Source organism: Vulpes lagopus, chromosome X, assembly GCF_018345385.1.
Source record: "Vulpes lagopus strain Blue_001 chromosome X, ASM1834538v1, whole genome shotgun sequence".
In the NCBI taxonomy this organism is placed as follows: domain Eukaryota; kingdom Metazoa; phylum Chordata; class Mammalia; order Carnivora; family Canidae; genus Vulpes; species Vulpes lagopus.
The window spans coordinates 1,121,074-1,135,018 of NC_054848.1; the positions used below are offsets into that span (position 1 = coordinate 1,121,074).

Below are 13,945 nucleotides of genomic sequence, written 5' to 3' on the forward strand. Positions count from 1 at the left end.
GCTTGAGCTCATGACAGCAGCTCTAAGGGCTACAGGAAGCACCGGGGACCAGGTCAGTCTCAGGTTGTAGAGTTTCGGGGGCCCATGAGTCAGAGCGGGTGTCCAGGTCTGTGTGAGTGGAAGAACAAGGATGCAGGGGACCCCCTACAGCCCCAACGATCGGTGCTCCCCTAAAATGCCTATCTCACCTGGAACGCGCCTCCCCAGATCTCCTCCCTGCCTTATGCTATACAAGGAAGACCGCACAGTTGGGTTAGGCAGCATTTAATTGTTCATGGCACTTGTAGCAATTTGGCACACGATTACGGCTTAGAATCACCTACTTGGGGATTACATTCAATGTTTCTTTTGGCCCTTGATTTCCTGCAAACATAGGACAGCAGACAGGAGACCTCTGGGGACATAGCTGTGAAGGCGGACGGCTATGAACAATGCAGACATGGGGATCTGTCACAGACCTGTGCTTGGTAGACAGAAGGCAAGGTCTTCCCCAACGCAGCAGCTACCCCGAGAAGGTGTCCTGGGTCACATCAGTGATGCCAGTCATCTGGCAACTTCTGGCCCACAGCTCTGTTTGAAGATCTAGGTCATACGTGACCGCGAGAGACTTGGTCTCTTTCTCATTGTACAGGTAGCGGCCGCCAAGTCCCTCCAGGTCCGGGGTGACCGCTGCATAGACCGACGTCCAGGCTCCCTCATCTGGGGTCTGTGGGGAGAAGGAAGAAGGCCAGGCCGTGTCAGCTTTTAGAGCAGAGCGCATGGGATTCTCAGGACCCCCACAGGTGCCGTTGGGTGGGACAGCACGCTCGTCACCTGGGTCGGGAAGCTCAAGCAGAAAGCCACGAGCGCAACCTAGCGGGGTCAGAGCCCTGCAGCTCCTGGCTTCGGGTTCGACACATGCCAGGTTGCACTTCCAAGATGGGTTGGTCCATTTCCACAGGCAGATGCATATTAAAATCCCAGACGTGCATCGTCAAGTTCTCCAGCTCCCGATGAACCCCAAATGCGTCTTATTGGCTCAAAGCGGATGAATGCGGAGCCTGTTTTAGCAACACTAGTTAGCAACTGGGTGGCTCATGGCCACCATGCAGAAAGGCTCTCGGTGTCCATGCAGCACGGTGAGCTTCCCACGGGGACGGACGCGTTCGCGGGCTATGGTCACTGCTTAGGGGGAAAGCAAAGTTCAAGCAGAAGCTGGAAACGCGGACGACACATGTGAGGGGTGGGAGTCGGCGTGGTCAGTGGGTGTTGGCGTGGTCAGGGGGTGTTGGCGAGCCAGGAGGAGCTCAAGAGACTGCGAGTGGTGGGAACCAAGGCGCCTCCGTGCAGCGCTGTGGTTCCAGATCCAGAACCAACGGTGTCCCCCTCGCTTCTTGTCACGATAAAGACGTTTTCAGGAGCTTATTTTGTTTAATAAGCTTGTGAAGATCTGCTTAACCCGCCCTCCACTCTGGAGCTTCCCATGTGCCTCTGTAAGTCTAAACAGCTGACCCCCGAACAACACAGGTTTGAACCGTGTGGGTCCACTCAGATGCGGATTTTTTCAATAAATGTAACACAGTTTCATACATGTGTTTTCCTTAGGATTTTCTTAGCTGCGTTTTCTTTCTCTATTGTGAGAATACAGCACATAGTACACAGAACGGACAACATACGGGTTCACCTGCTGCGTGTGGCATCGGTAAGGCTTCCCGGCAACCGAGGGCTTCAGTAGTTCAGCTTCGGGGAGTCAGAGGGGATACTGGGATTTTCAACTGCGTGGGGGGTTGGCATTCCCATGCACACACACACTCACATGCACACATATATTCACATGTATCTGTGCTCACATGCACACACATATACTCCCTTGCAGACACATAAACTCACATGTACCTTCCCATGCACACATACTCATATGCACACAAACACATCCACACATGCACACACATTCACGTGCATACACATAAGCTCAAATGCACACATGTATTCACATGTAAATGTGCTCCCTTGACACTCACATGCACACACATGTATCCATATGTGCATTCATACATTCACACACATATACACATACATACTCATGCACACAGATATTCACATGCACACACATACTCATGTGTACATGTGTTCATGTGGACACGCATGTACTCACATGCACACGCATATACCCATGTCTACATACATACATTCACATATACACACACATACTCATGCACACAGATATTCACATGCACACATACTCATGTGCACGCATTTGCTCACGTGGACACACACTCACATGCACACACATATACCCATGTCTACATACATACATTCACATACCACATACTCACGCACACACATATTCACATGCACACACACACTCATGTGCACGCATTTGCTCACGTGGACACACACTCACACGCACACACATATACCCATGTCTACACACATACATTCACATATACACATACATACTCACGCACACATATTCACATGCACACACACTCATGTGCATGCATATGCTCATGTGGACACACACATGCTTATGCACACGCACATGCACTCGTGCATATACACATACATTCACATAGCCACACATACATTCACACACACACTCACCTGCACACATACACACAATCACCGTAGCTGGCCCTGGGCAGGCAGCTCTGCTAACATACAAAGGGGCAGAAAAAAAGACTTGTTTTTTGGCTATAAGGCATCTTGCGGAGAATTAATCACATCCACTTACCAACAACTATCATGTGCTTAAGTACATGATAGATGCGAGGTTTAAAAAAGCAACCGCTGATCGTTTGTAGAACATTTCAAAGCCTTGGGCTTATAATGAAGACGGAAATGAGATTTCATTTGTATTCTTTAATTCCTAAATGTTTTGACAGCTCATGAAATAGATGGTTTTATTCATTTATTTCTCATTACATCTCATATCACATGCTAATCATCACCCATCAGAGCCATTATAGGTCGAGCCCGTGTAAAAGGGAGGGTGTCATGATAAATGTTGAGATGTACATATGTGTGTAGAGACGTGTGCACACACATGCTCACATGCACCCACTCACCCATAGACACCCATATGTGCTCATGCACACTCACATGCTCCCGTGCACACATGCATGCTCACCAAGATGCACACGTGTACTCACCCACACATATATGCGCCCACATGCACAGTCACATGCTCACATGCGCACACATATTATCCATATACATACACATGAGCCCACATGCACACACATGCTCACCCACAAGCGCTCACAAACACATTTGCACACGCAATGCTCACATGCACCCACACGCTCACCCATATACACGCATACATGCTCGCATACCCCCCCACGCACACATACATGTTCACCCACACACATGCACACTGTTCACCCACATGCACACACACATGCTCACATGCACCCACATGCATATTCACCCACATGCATGGACAGTAGCCCACGTGCACACACATGTGCTCACCCACAAGCTCTCACACACATGACTTTAACCTTTGGGAACTGATCTGCATCTGCATCATCTGGAGGAGGAGGAAACACCCAAGAATCTTAGGACCTGGGTTCAAATTCTGCCTCCACCTGTTAACTGCGAGACCTTCACCGAACCACCATCCCTCTTAAGCCTGTATCCTCTCCGTGAAAACGGATATTGTAGCAATACTTTTCCACACGAGTATCAGGGGAAACAAACGGCACCTCACAAGTGACCCATATAAACCCAACTGCGAACGGTAAACACGACAGGGGTGGCCATACTGTGTGCTGGGCATTGTGCCAAGGACTACTACGCATTTCACAGGTGAGGACCGAGAGCCCAGAGAAGACTAGTGCCTTCCCCGTGGCACACAGCTGGTGGGTGGAGATGCCGGAATTGGAACCCAGGGCTGCCACTTCCCTAGCCAACGTGGTTGCCCATAGCGTGTGCTGGTTTCTCCTAGAAAACACTCAGAAAGGGGCTGGGAAATGCAGATGGGACAGTGGGTTTGGGAAGACTTGTGAGCCCAAATGAGCTCTTGCAGCAGGAAACATCTCGTGCAGAGAGAGAGCCACCACAGCTGCTTAAGCAGAAGGCAGAGTGTCCATGGGGCACAGCTCCTGCTTCTGTGTCGGCGAAGCAGGAAGGCTGAACATCCACCAGAAAGCCTGTGTTCCCTCCCGACCCCAAATACATATGTTGAAGCCCTCACCCCCAGGACCTCAGATGGGGCTGTATTTGGAGGTCGGGTCTTTAAAGAAGGCATTAAGGTACCATGAGGTTGTTAGTGTGCATCCTGATCCCATAGGGCTTGTGTTCCTGTAAGAAGAGATGAGGACGCAGACACGCCCAGAGGGACGACCACATGACGACACGGGGAGAACACAGGGTCTCCACGTCAGGAGGCCTCAGCCCGGTCTGGATCTCAGACTCCCAGCTCCCAAGACGGAGAGACGATGAATGTCTAATGTTGAAGCCACCTCGTCTGCCTCGGCAGCCCCAGGCAGACTCATACGACGTCCATGTGGTTCCTCCTCCCCAACTGGGGGCTACAGTGACAGCTGGCCGAGGTGGCTCTGTGCCCGTCCCAGGAAGGAGCTGTGTGCACATGGCTTTTCCAGGAAACAGGTGCTTATGCCTCTAGTCATGGGCCGCATTGAGTCATGGCAGGGACATGCTCTGATTGAGCAGGAGATACTTCTAACATACATCTCCAGTGAATGCACGTGTCCTGTTCTCACCGAGTGTGCACCCCCCACCCCTCAGTTCATATGTCGAAGCCCTAACCCTGAATGGATGGTATTACCAGGTGGAGCCTCTGGGCAGTAATTAGGGTTACATGAGGTCATGTCAGCAGCAGCGCCTGTCCTCATGATGGGATTGGTGCCCTAATAAGGAGGGGACACCCCAGAGCTCTCCGTCTGTCCATCACGTGAGGACACAGGGACATGGCCATGCACGTCCAGCAGAGACGTCGCAGGAGAAAGCAACGTTGGCCACGCCTGCATCTCAGATTTCCAGCCTCCAGACTATGAGGAACAAGTACCTGTTGTTCAAACCTCCCCTGTCTGTGGGATTCTGTTCACGCCGCCCAAGCTGATGAGTCCGTGAGCTGACACCAAGCTCTATTTTTGAATGAGGCCACATTGCAGGTTATGAAAAAGCCACAAGGAGGAAACAACCACCCGTTTTTCCCTGAATCTCTTTGAGCTAGAACCCTGCACACCACAGTCGTAGTGGAGGTGAGACCAGCTTCCGTGGGAGCGTGAGAGACACCTGAGCTGCATACTCGCTTTTCCTGTGCTCCCTCTCTTCCCTCACTTTTCCTCTTTGTCTCTGTTTCGTGTTCTTACTACCTGACGTCTTGCACCTGTGGCACCTGTGGCTCATGGCACCATGATCCACCATTGGCTGGGCACCGAGTCACAGGCTGGATGTCCCAGGGAGCCGCCACCACACACACACACACACACACAGACAAGGAAAACCAGCTGGTTGACTGCTAACAGGTCCAGCCCTGCCGCTCTTGAAGATCTTGGGCACGGTGATTCACTGTTGCTAACTCAACGCTTCACGTTGGCAAAAAGGCAAGATCAAAAGGCTTCCTCTCCTGTGACCCCTACAATCCGTCCCTGCACGGTGAACACGGACCTGATATTTCATGACTAATAAGCTCAAGCGTGGGGATGCTCGTCTCCAGCAAAGAGGGTTATTCATCCGTTCTTCTTCCCCGGGATCACTGCTTGGGTCGTGCGGTGATGGAACCTCATGTCCTAGAGGAGCTCAGCGGAGCCCATGATCTGTTGAGAGCTCTGGGGTCACGAAACTGCAACACGCTAATGATTGCCAAGCAGAGCGGGTCAACGAAGGAGAACGTCTAGCTTAGTCTGTCACGGAGCTGACGGCATTCAAAGCTGCTCTCCTCCAACACGAAAATGGACGTTCTGTGCCTGTTTCTACAGCCACGCTCCCCTTCTAGAGTTTTCTAAGCCGAGCATGGAATCATGTTTGCTTTTGTCTTGTTTTGTTTAATTCATCTGTAAGGATTGTCTCCTCTAGGAAAGTACCTGGGATCCGGTACTCGGCTGTGTTCAAAATGTCTGGGCATTCAGGTCCATGATGACGAGCATGACGGAGGCAAATTACAAAGTCCCTAATTAAGAGAGACATGCAGAATGACCCAAATCAACTGTGTTCTCTCTCTCTCTCCGGCCTCAAGGAAAGCCAAGGACGGATGACCAGCATCCAACGGTGCACCTGCAGGTCTATCGGAGCTCCCCGGCAAAATGTGATTATCTGCCCGTGTGCAGTTGTAGTTGAGATGAGCTGTCTTCCAGCTCGTTCCCGGGATGACGAAGTATGTTTCCTGGGCGCTGGGTAGGGGCAAAATCAGCCGGTGTCTGAATAGATAAGAAGGTCCTGAAACAACGCTTCCTCCGGCACAAATAACATATCCCGTCTTATCTACAGCTTGTAAAGAAAAATACATATGTATCATCCTTAAAGACTTGTAAGATGTCTAAAATGTAAAACCAAACCCAAGAGGGGAACGTGTTACTTTTATCAGAGGCAGGGGGATCACTAAGGAACCAGGTGCCCGCGGGGAGACCAGGGGAGAGGGCTCCGCGTATTTATAGTTAAAGGTTTTCTCTGCGTGAAGCCGCGGCTGGAGCTGGAAGCTATGCAGCCCCGTTTCAATTCGATTCAGCACAACAAATGCTTATTAAATGCTCACCAGTGTTTTGTTGGCTCTCGGGGCAAAGAAAGGCAATTTTGGAAACAACCCCGACAACCTTGGAGTTGACAACAGGCAGCGGCTACGGGTCGATGGTTGGGCACAAGCACGTGAAAAAAAATAATAATAATAAAAAGAAGCCCAGTAAGTAGAATAAATGCAGGATGGAACTTAAAGCGTGCTAAATAGAGCTGCAAGCGATGTACGGCTGGAGGGAAACATGAATGCCTTATAATTACATAATTACAGAGCGCTTTACAGTTTTGGAAATGCTTTCACATATATTATGTTGGCAATTTTCACAACAGTCTTATGAGATATTATTATCCGGAATTAACAAATTACCAAAGCGAGGGGCATCGCAGAGGATGGGAAGGAGAGGGAAGGGGTGGCCAGATCTCGGTTCTTCCGGAGACCCCAACCCTCTGCATCTCGGTCCTCAATCGGCCTCCCTCTGGGCCCATCCCCCCATGCCTATGGATTCCTTTTTCTTCTCCTTCCGTGTCTTCATGTTTGAAATGAAAACCCAATTCTGCTGTCTTCTGAGCCACAGGCATTCACGGCAGCCCAGTTGGTACCTGGAAGTAGAGACTCAAGGTCGAGCATCCCTAAATCCCTCCTTGGACGTTTCCAATCACCCCGTCGTCTTGACAGGCACCACCATTACCTTCACTTTCCTGAGTCGGAAACCCCATATTATCCTGATTCACATCTCAGAATCGACCAGCCAAGATGTCTTGATTTTATCTCTGGAACTAGTGTTCAAAATGATTTCTCTCCCTCTCCACCGCAGCCAGGACCACCTGCACCCCTGCAATGGTCTATAAGCAGAGCCCTCAGATGCCCCCATGTCCTGCAGTCCATCAGATGCTCTGTAGGCTGGATGGGTCTGACCCTGTTACCTCGTCACAGACATTTCTCAACTGGTGCCTGCCCTGAAATCCTAAGGTGGCCACTGCTTGTAACAGATGATAGACTTGTCTCCTGGCATACCTGAGATGTGGCTCTTCGGAGAACTGAGACATGGGTAGCTCAGATCCTTTCTAAGTCTTAGGTTCAGATGGGGGACACAGTTGACGTGGTGTCACTTTGACCACCCGCCATCTTGAACTACTTTCTCTCTGACATATGGTTGCAGCATTGCTCATGGACCCTTGCTTAACCTTCAATCCACCTTCAAAGGCTCCATCCCCAGGAAGCCTTCTCCTCCTGCACCCGACACTAGGACAGACCACTGCCACCATATTCGTCCTTTCATCAATCATGAAATGCTCAAAGTGAGTGATAACTAGTGGAGTCCCCATAGCTCTGGGAGCAATGATGGGAAGTGCCCACCTGACTCCCCAGTGATCATTCTTGATCACTCTGCACCTGGAGGGATGCATGAGAGGTCACCTGTCCAAATGAACATCATGCACTGACTCCCCGCTCCACGCATCCTGATTTGATGTCATCTTCACGATACCCCTGTGGGGTAGCTCTTTTTCCACCTGCTTTACAGACAAAGGAGCTGAAGCCAACACATTGGGCAAAGACACAAGAGAACAGTCTTGATAGCTGGGATCCAAGGCCAGCGAGTATGAGTTTCCCTTGGCTACTCTTTTTTTTTTTTTTTTTTAAGATTTTATTTATTTATTCATGAGAGACACAGAGAGAAAGAGAGGTAGAGACACAGGCAGAGGGAGAAGCAGGCTCCCTGCAGGGGACTTTAGTATCTCAGCTTGATAAATATAGCACAGAATGGGATCTACAGCATTGGGGTAAACATTAATCCAGAAGTCCTCAAAGAAGTGGCTGGGCAATGGGATCCTCTCGTGTACTGGACAACAGTGCTGCATTACAGCAAGACTCATTCTAGAAATTGAGGACCACCCATTCTAGAGTAAGATATGGATCCACATTATCCAGATAAGGGAGTTAAAGCAAACAAAAACGTAATCATTTCTGTAGATCCAACTCAGCAGATGCTTTCTATAAATGGCTGAACAGTAAATATTTATCGCTTTGTGGCCATCTGATCTCAAGGCCTTTATAACACGGGCAACGTGTGAATGAATGAGCACGTGTGCCAATAAATCTTTATCGACAAACCATGTGGCCAGCCCGTGGGCCACAAATACCATAATTTTGTATGTAGCGAACTATTTTGTTTTGGGTAAAATTCAACATTCATATTTCATTCAAAGGAAATGTAAAATGGGAATGATATTCAGCATAGTACATAAGAAAGTACAGTACGTGGGACCCCTGGGTGGCTCAGCGGTTTAGCGCCTGCCTTCAGCCCGGGGTGTGATCCTGGAATTCCGGGATCGAGTCCCATGTCGGGCTCCCTGCATTGAGCCTGCTTCTCCTTCTGCCTGTGTCTCTGCCTCTTTCTCTCTCCATGTCTCTCATGAATAAATCTTTAAAAAAAGTACAATATGCAAATGACAATATATATATATATAAGAAAGAATCATTACACGATTCACCATCAAAATGGCAAATAAGATATGAGTTGCCTACACCACCTACTATTTAGTTGCCTTTCGAGTAGGTAAGAACATCTTCAAGAGAAGCACACATATTAGAAAGAAGAGGAGGGTTATGATACTTGCACATTAAAAATTCAATACGGCTTGAAAATTAAATCGAAATTCAGTTAGTTTAATTAAATAGACCAGAAGTGTATGAACAAGAGGAAGTCAGAATTAGAATCCATAAAGACGTAATGCCAGAGGCATTCTCAGTACTTGCAGCATGTTTTGGTAAAACTGCCCTTGAGAGCCCCATGGCATGCTCTGGAAAACGTGGACGAGAGAACCTTCTACAACCTTCTCATGCCAGAGCCCGCCAGGTTCCCTAGAGCAATGGGGATAGAAGCAGATGTGGAGATGTATGATTGATCCCTCAAGGCAACATTTCTGGAAACCCCCAAAGAACTAGAAACACCCCAAATGTCTCTGATCTGGAGGACAGGTCGAAACCGTGTTGTACATACATGTGAATGGGTGCCACCGGGGCAGGATCAAATAATCTACTTCTCCAGGCGTCCATAGGGATTGATTTTAAACAATGAGTATGGAGAACTATGGGTTAAATTGGTCCCCCCTACTCCCCAAAAAACCCACACAAGTTGAAGTCCTAGCCCCTAGTACATGGGAATGGGACCTTAGTTGGAAATAGGGTCTTTGCAGATGTGATGAAGTGAAGGATCTGAGATAATAGATAGACAGATAGATAAGAGATATAGACAGATGGATGAATGGTTGGATGGGTAGATGGACGGAAGATATGATGGATGGATGGATGGATGGATAGATATGATGGATGGATGGATGGATGGATGGATGGATAGATATGATGGATGGATGGGTGGATGGATGGGTGGATGGATGGATGGATGGATGGATGGATAAGAGGCATAGGTAGATGGATGGTTAAGTGATTGGATGGATGGATAGATAAATATGACAGACACATGGATTGATGGATACATGGATAGATACATAGACGACAGATAGATGGTAGATAGATACGATGGAGAGATTGATAGGTCTTTTCTCCTCTGCCCACAATGTTTTATTATTTTATGAGAAATCATTCTAATGTCTTTTCTTTCTTCTGCTGCTGTTTAATCTGAAAATGGTCGTAAGTTTTGACATTTCTGAATCAATAGGACACAAAGGATGTTGGCCACCAGTTTCTGGTTTTTCCACCAGCTGATGGGAGAGAGCTGGCTCTAGGGGCTTTCTGATAAAGCTCCCACTGCCCTGGTTGGGCTCCAGAGGATAGGCCTGCATCCAAATCCGGGCATCTGTGAATCGACACTGATTTGGAAATAGGGTCTTTGCAGGTATAAGTAAGTGAAGGACCTGAGATGAGCTCGTCCTGGATGAGGATGAGCCCTACATGCAATGACAGGGGTCCTTGTAAGAGACAGAAGAGGAGACACAGACACAGAGGAGGAGCCACGTGAGGACAGAGGTGGAGATGGAAGGGATGAGGCCACCAGCCTGAGGATGCCTGGGGCCTCAGACGCTGGAAGAGGCAGGAAGGACCCTCCCAGGAGCCTCTGGACCTCACTGGTCCTGCCCTACCTGGACTCAGACATCTGGTCTCCAGGGCTGGGAGAAGATGAATGTCTGTGGTTTTAGCCCTTTGGCTTCTGGTCATTTGTTACACGTGCCCCCCAGGAAACTAATCTGCTGAGCAAAGAAAGCAAATCACAGATATTCTACTTACCTTGGGGTCAAAGAACGCAAAGTCAAATTTCAGAGACACACACGTGTGAGACACTCATGAGAGAAAGAAGAAAACAGTGGATGCTACGGACGTGTGGGTTAGTTCCTGCAGGTGCATTTGGGGGGAAAGCTCGGGCACCTCAGGTGGTGTGACAATGTGACTTCTGACCATCGAATGTATTTTGTTGTATTCACGGTTGGCAGTGTTTTGAATAAAACCTATTCACAGCAGAATCAAACATCGCAGCTTCATAAAACAGTTAGCAACAAACGCCAACAGGAAAGGTAGAGGCATTTACGGAGAATCAATGAAACACCTCTTGAGAAGCATTAGGGTTCTGGTCACAATTCCAAGATGCGGGGCTGCCCCCCACGTCAACCCAGTTCTGACCTATCTACCTGGCCATGGCATCAGATCCCACAGGGTAGGGGGCTCAGCCCTACAAGCCTGCCCGTCATCCGCTACGTCATCACCAATCCAGGTTGTCACCTGTGCTTCTGACCCACCCAGGTACAGAGTGGAGGTTCCCAGGACATCCTCCTGGGGTCTCACTGATCTCCCAGGGTGACTCACAGAGCCCAGGGAGCAGGTCACTGGCTAGATCACGGGTTTTTTTATCACAGGCTCTAACTCAGGAACAGCCAAGGTGAAGGGATGCCTGGGGCCAGGTGTGGGGACGGGCGTGGAGCTGCTTCCATGGCTTCCCCAGGGGCACCTGTCGGCCCAAACCTGCACTGCCCACCAACCCGGAAGCTCTCTGCACCCCGACCTTTCATTTTCTACAAAGGGAGGCTTTATCGCAGGATTAAATCATTGGTCACCGGGGACTGATTCAACCTGCAGTCCCCGCCTCCTCTCCCGGGAGGTCAGGGGTGAGGCACAAAGTGCCCAGAGGCTTCTAATCACGTGGCTGGTTCCCCTGGCAACCGGCCCCCTCCTTAGGGGATTTCCGAAAGTCAGCCTATTCACATGACAACAGAGACCTCCGGGCTCTCCGCAGCCGCCGGAAATTCCAAGGGTTTCAGGAGCTCTGGGCCAGGAGCAGGGCAAAGAGCAAACATGTGTTTTCATTATAGATCACAAAGTCGCAAGCTTGGAGAAAGACACAAATGAGCGGAAAGAGGACTTGTCCTCTGACAAAGACGATCGCCGTGTGAGGTCTCAACGCCCACCCCACCCCACCGCACCCCACCCCACCCCACCCCACCCCGGATTAGTTAGAAATGCCTGACAATTACCTTCGGTTCTGGTTCTCCTCTCCTCTGCCCTTAACTCTAGCCCAGCCCGGCCCGGCCCGGCCTACTCTACTTTGTTCCCTCTTATTTTGTCCTCTTCCTCTCTACTCTATTCTAGTCTATCCTACCTGATTGTCTCTTACTCTCTTCTATCCTATTTTATTCCTTCTTACTCTATCCTATCGCATCCTGTTTTATTGTGTCCTATTCCTCGTCTCTCCTCTTCCCTTCTCTTTTCTCTTCTCTCCTGTCCTGTCGTAGCCTATCCTGTTTTATTCTATCCTATCCTCTTCTCTTCTTTCCTGTCCTATCCTATGTTATTCTATTCTATCCTATTCTATCCTATTCTGTTCTATCCCATCTTACTCCTTCTTCTCCTATCCTATTCTGTCTTGTTCTATCCTATTCTGCTGCTCTTTGTTTCCTCTCTTCTTTCCTATCCTATCCTATCCTATCCTATCCTATCCTATCCTATTTTATTCTATCCTATTCCTCTTCTCTTCTCTGTCCTATCCTATCTTGTGTTATTCTATTTTATTCCTCTTCTCTCTCTTCTACTGTATCCTAGTCTATCCTGTTTTATTCTATCCTATTCCTCTTCTCTTCTCTTCTGTCCTATCCTGCCTTATTCTACTCTTTTCTTATCCAGTCCTATATTATTCTATTCTATCTTATTCTATTCTGTTCTGTTCTATCCCATCTTACTCCTTCTTCTCCTATCCTATTCTGTCTTGTTCTATCCTATTCTGCTGCTCTTTGTTTCCTCTCTTTCCTATCCTATCCTATCCTATCCTATCCTATCCTATCCTATCCTATCCTATCCTTTCCTATCCTGTTTTATTCTATCCTATTCCTCTTCTCTTCTCTGTCCTATCCTATCTTGTTTTATTCTATTTTATTCCTCTTCTGTCTCTTCTACTGTATCCTAGTCTATCCTGTTTTATTCTATCCTATTCCTCTTCTCTTCTATCCTATCCTGCCTTATTCTACTCTTTTCTTATCCTGTCCTATATTATTCTATTCTATCTTATTCTATTCTGTTTTGTTCTATCCCATCTTACTCCTTCTTCTCCTATCCTATTCTGTCTTGTTCTATCCTATTCTGCTGCTCTTTGTTTCCTCTCTTTCCTATCCTATCCTATCCTGTTTTATTGTATCTTATTCGTCTCTTTTCTTCTCTTCTCCTTTCCTATCCTGTTTTATTCTATCCTATTCCTCTTCTCTTCTCTGTCTTATCCTATCTTGTTTTATTCTATTTTATTCCTCTTCTGTCTCTTCTACTGTATCCTAGTCTATCCTGTTTTATTCTATCCTATTCCTCTTCTCTTCTCTTCTATCCTATCCTGCCTTATTCTACTCTTTTTTTATCCTGTCCTATATTATTCTATTTTATCTTATTCTATTCTGTTCTGTTCTATCCTATCTTACTCCTTCTTGTCCTATCCTATTCAATCCTGTCTTGTTCTATCCTCTTCTGCTGCTCTTGGTTTCCTCTCTCCTTTTCTCTCCTATCCTACTCTGTTGTCTTATTCGACCCTATTCTAGTCTCTTACCCTCCTTATTCTATCCTATTTGATCCTATCTTCCTTTATTCTATCCTATCCTGCCTTATTCTACTCTTTCTTATTCTATTTTATCTTATCTTATTCCAGCCTATTCTACTGCACGCTATTCGGTTACTGTTTCTTAGTCTACCCTACCTTATTTTATTTCACTCTATCTTATTCCATTTTATTCTATTCTAGTCTTCCTTATTCTATCCTATTCTATTGCATTCTATTCT

At 47.8% G+C, this 13,945-nt stretch overlaps 1 protein-coding gene across 4 annotated transcripts in view; it reads right to left on the reverse strand.

Moving 5' to 3' along the window:
• The window catches only part of DHRSX (dehydrogenase/reductase X-linked), a 193,621-nt gene that overhangs the window by 51,274 nt on the left and 128,402 nt on the right, over positions 1-13,945 (reverse strand). For 2 of the 4 annotated variants that reach the window (XM_041740181.1, XM_041740180.1), the window contains exon 7: positions 459-706. In XM_041740181.1, coding sequence (XP_041596115.1) covers positions 503-706 — 204 coding nt within the window. In that variant the 3' untranslated portion in view covers positions 459-502. Of the gene's footprint in view, positions 1-248; positions 707-13,945 lie in introns of those variants that run through there. The other 2 variants (XM_041740179.1, XM_041740182.1) reach the window with 1 other exon arrangement.